General features: G+C 53.9%; 1 protein-coding gene across 1 annotated transcript; it reads left to right on the top strand.

The window, feature by feature from the left end:
- Positions 1-1,538: 1,538 nt before the first annotated feature.
- Positions 1,539-2,444, top strand: LRRC30 (leucine rich repeat containing 30; the record flags this gene model as incomplete). The annotated part of the gene is made up of 1 exon (XM_081253354.1): positions 1,539-2,444. One exon carries the CDS (start codon positions 1,539-1,541, stop codon positions 2,442-2,444), a length of 906 nt encoding a protein of 301 aa, XP_081109480.1.
- Positions 2,445-4,588: the final 2,144 nt, after the last annotated feature.

Below are 4,588 nucleotides of genomic sequence, written 5' to 3'. Positions count from 1 at the left end.
CCTGGCTTGGTGATGCCTGTTCTGAGACCACAGTCACAGGACCAGCACTGCTGTCCAGGAGGCCCAACTGCTATGCCACGGCTGGGCCAGCAAAAGCCGCAGGCCTGCAGACCAAGCCAGCCCTCGCAAAGCCCATACGCCCTTTTCTCAGAACCTGGGCCATCAACCTCGATATCTCTTCTCCCCTTAACCACAACTTATTTTTAGGATTTTTTCACCTAGGCAGATGTGTCCGCCTGCGCCCCAGCTGGGTGAGTTTGCCAGGGCCGTCACACAAAGCTCCATAGACTTGGCCGGCGGGGGAGCTTAAACAGCAGAAATTTATTTTCCACAATTCTGGAGGCTGCAAATCTAAGAGAAGGTGTTGGCAGGTAGGTTGCTTCCGAGGCCTCTCTCCTTGGCTTGCAGATGGCCGTCTTCTTCCTGGGTCCTCATGTGGCCTTGTCTCCAAACACGGTCACATTCTGAGTTACTGGAAGTTAGGATTTCATCGTTGGAAATTTGGGAGTGGGGGCACAGTTCAGCCCATGACACCAACAACTGACTACCTACTTAGGGTCTAAGTTAACTTGTTCTGTGAGAGAGATGGAGAGAGGTGTGTACCCAGGGAGGCCTCTCCAGACTACTTTCCAGGACAACAGGCACCGTGCTTCCCTTACTAAGTGGCCAGTCAAGGGCTGTCCAAACATTTACAGACCACCCTACCAAACCCAGGAGCTCTCTGTAGAACAGAGGACCCCAGAGCTTCTCCGGGAGGAAATGGGAGTGCAGTCAAGACCCCTTCCCCCTCTCCTCAAGGAATCACCTCTGACCAGTGCCGTGTAAAACCCTGTCCTGGAGGATTCCAGGTGTCTGGGCTCCTTCTGTTACTTTTTCACAACATGATTCACTGCGGTTTGAATCGGTATGTATGTTATGTCTGCCGATCCTTAACTCTGGGAACATAACTCTGTGACTCACATTCAGCCCGGCTCCGCTCCACGGTCCGGATAAGCCTGAGACCTGCAGACACCCCGGCTTTATTTTTCCCCTTGGCTTCTTTTCGGAGATGGGGCTGGTTAATCGCCCTGCTCAGCTGTGACACCCAGAAAAGCGGAGACAGGAAAGTCAGACACGGCCTCCCCCTGACCTGTTTGCACACACCAGGCCAATAAAGTGCGGGCGGAATGACAGCGACAGCTGCCCCGTGGTGTTCAGAGGGACCCGAGAGGTTCATTTCTGCAGCCTCAGGGACAAGGGTATCATTACAGCCCGGCTGCTCCGAGAGAAGCCACTTCAACCTAGCCTGGAAGACGGGCGGCTCTCGGCGGCGCGGCTAGACATCTGGGACCCCGAGGACCAGGCATCTGGGACCCTGAGGACCAGGCATCTGGGACCCTGAGAGCCAGGGACCTGGGATCTCCCCCCAAGTCCTACTCCACCTGCGGCACCACAGGCCACGGCTCCCATCCCCCAATCGGCTCCCTGCCAGGCTTCAGCAGCGGGCCGGGAGCCCATCCCCACCTGCGGCGACAGAGGGGCACGAGGAAGGCAGGTAAATGGGGGCCAGGCAGTCTGGTGCCCGCTGCAAGGACAAGGGCCCCCCGGGGCGGGGGGTCCTGCGGGGGAGGCAGAAGTTCTCCCCGTGGGATGACGCTCTGCTGTCGGGGAGGGACCCGCGGTGTCTGCTGAAGCGGGGCCTGCGGCACGTCAGTTTCAGCCTGGTCACCAAGGGCATGACGGATGCTCCCGACTTCCTGTGGAGCCTGTCAGAGGTGCAGAAGCTCAACCTGTCCCACAACCAGCTCCGGGCCCTCCCGCCCGAGGTGGGGAAGCTGACACGGCTGGTGGTCTTGAACTTGTGCGGGAACCGCCTGAAGACCCTGCCCCGGGAGGTCAGCCTCCTCCAGAGCCTCAAGGTCCTGTTCGTGCACATGAACTGCCTGACGGAGCTGCCGGCAGAGCTGAGCGCCTGCCGGAACCTGGAGGTCCTGAGCCTGTCGCACAACTTCCTGTCCCAGCTGCCCGCCAGCCTCGCCGACCTCTCCCGGCTGCGCAAGCTGAACCTCAGCCACAACCGCTTTGCGCACATCCCTGTCTGCGTGTTCTCGCTCCGGGGGCTGGACTTCCTGCACGTGGGCTCCAACCGCCTGGAGAACATCGCCGAGAGCATCCAGTGCCTGGCCGGCCTGCAGATCTTCATTGCCGAGAGTAACAACATCCACACCTTCCCCCGCTCCCTCTGCCTGCTCACGAGCCTGGAGCTGCTGAACTTGAACAACAACGACATCCAGACCCTCCCGGAGGAGCTCCACCTGCTGTGCAGACTGGCCAGGATCGCTTGGAACCCCATGGACAAAGGGCTTCACATTTCCCACAACCCTTTATCCAAACCTCTGCCCGAGCTGCTGGAGGGGGGTCTGGAGATGCTCTTTAGCTACCTGAAGGACAAAAAACACACCTGATGTGGGCGCCGGAGACACAGACAGACTCAGCCGGGTCCCTTCCTGGTCTAAACCTTCTCTTCCTGTTTCTGTGGGTCGATGCTTGTGCTATTATTTGCTAAATCACACTGAACGCCCCTTCTAAGGAGGTGTTTGCTTTTAGCTCTGTATGTTCTTAATAACCTGCATAATACTATGTTCATCTCCTTCTAAACATTAATTGAAAGGGGACTTGGGTTTTCCCCCCCAAAGAGAAATCATTCTGATTCTTCTGGGGAGCGGTGGGATTCAGCCTTTGGAAGGGAGGACAGCAGGTCTGATTCAAAGTCGATCAAAAGTGAAATATTTGCGAAGTACGTGCAGTGGGCCAGGTACGATATAGGAGGCATTGACACCATCTGGTTTCAGCCCCTGAATTGGCAACGTGGGTAGCAATGGCAAGACATGCTCCCACCTCAGCCGTAATCAAGTATCACTTGGGACCAAAGAGCAAGCTGGGGCCCTGCCCTCCCGGCAATGACCAAATCAGCCAGAGCTTCCCTATGAGTCTGGGGGGAAACAGCCACAGGAACTTTGCCTCCAGAATGACTGTTGGGTAACAATCCAGCCGCTCAAGCTGACGTCTGGTGGTGAGTGACGGGGGTACAGCGTGATGGCTTTCAGAGAATAAATGCAAACCAAAGCTAACATTCAGTGTCCACCTTCTTTCCCAGTCCTCCTCTTGCACTCACAGTCACATCCTTGAGCTTTTCTAGAGACACTTGCCAGTGGTTACATTATCCTTTAATAATTTCATTATTCCTCCCGTATACATTTGCCTTCCCAGAGATGAGCTAATAATAGGGGAAAACATGGCTAAAAGGCAGGAAAGAGGAGGTAAGGCAAAGACAGGCCACCCAAAAAAGTCATTACCTTTTTCACATTCAGAGAAGGGTGATATTTGCCACTAGGCTTTCCCATATGGACATTTAAAAATGAGTTGAGCAACATGCAAAACTCTTTAGACAAAAGGACCTGTAAAAATTTGGTTTGTTCTGTTTTTAACTCTGAGAGTACACAGCTGTCAGTTAAACGCAGAATCAGGACGAGGAATTACAGAGCTCTTGCCACGAGAGTCACTGAGCCTCACTGTTGTCACAGCAGCCAAGAGCCCCTTGAGACATCACTATGTGGTGACAGTTCAAGAATTAGAATGAAAAGGTGGCAGTGAACCTACAGTACCTTCATATCCGTGGAAGTCCAAGCATTCGGGTTTCTTGGCACGTCTGTCTGCAGGACACAACAAATAATAGCAAGACAGGAATGGGGGTTGCTGCTAGGATTTATCTAACTTCTTACTACCCTTAGTTTAATTCACTTAAATTTATATTTATTAGCACCTTCCCTGGGCAAGGACCTCGAGAGGAATAACGCTCAGCTCCTTCTACCAAGGAGCTCAAAGTCTGGTGAAAGAGACAGACCCACGTGGGTTTCCACAATGTGGCAAGTTGTGATCCCCACTAAAGAGAAAGGACTGAAGCAAAGATAACACACTAGATGGCGTAGAGCAGACTGAATCCTGGGTTTCAGAAACCAAAGGACACGATCGGGATGAATCAGTCAAACCCCCATTCTAGCAGTCATCTCACCCTAATTCCCCCTTCTGCCTTCACCCCATGTGGGGAAGGGCAACAAAGCCTGGGGCAGTGGGTGACTCCTTCTCAGGTTCAGACTTAGCCAGCTTTAGTATGGGGGACTGCCGTCTTACGTCTTCTAAGAGCTGCTCAAGGCGGGGGAGGGCCGGGTGGTCCATGTAACTTATTCACAAGACAAGTGATTTTTCCAACAGACCCCAACATCAATTTCCCATCCAGCAAAGGAGGCAGCCAATTCGTGCCTTTACCATCAGACACCATCGTTCCATGAGCACCTTAGTACATGAGCTCTTGTGTTGAACCACTGCAAACAGATCTTACCAGTGTCACTGGGAGGCAACTGCAGTCCCCTCCACAGCCCCCTCCACATCCCCCTCCAGCAGCAACCGGAGACCTGCTTATCCCAGCCAGGCACACACAGGCACACTCAGTAACCACACCCACGTTTGCTTGCTGGAGCCAAGACTATTTAAAGACATCAGAGGAATTCTTACTTGACCTCATGACTCAGTGGGAAACTGTGGGACGCAC

The sequence above is a fragment of the Mesoplodon bidens genome (genome assembly GCF_964165515.1).
Source record: "Mesoplodon bidens genome assembly, chromosome: 13".
Lineage (NCBI taxonomy): Eukaryota > Metazoa > Chordata > Mammalia > Artiodactyla > Ziphiidae > Mesoplodon > Mesoplodon bidens.
The sequence above is the reverse complement of the archived record's forward strand: the minus strand, read 5'-3'. Positions and strand labels throughout refer to the sequence as shown.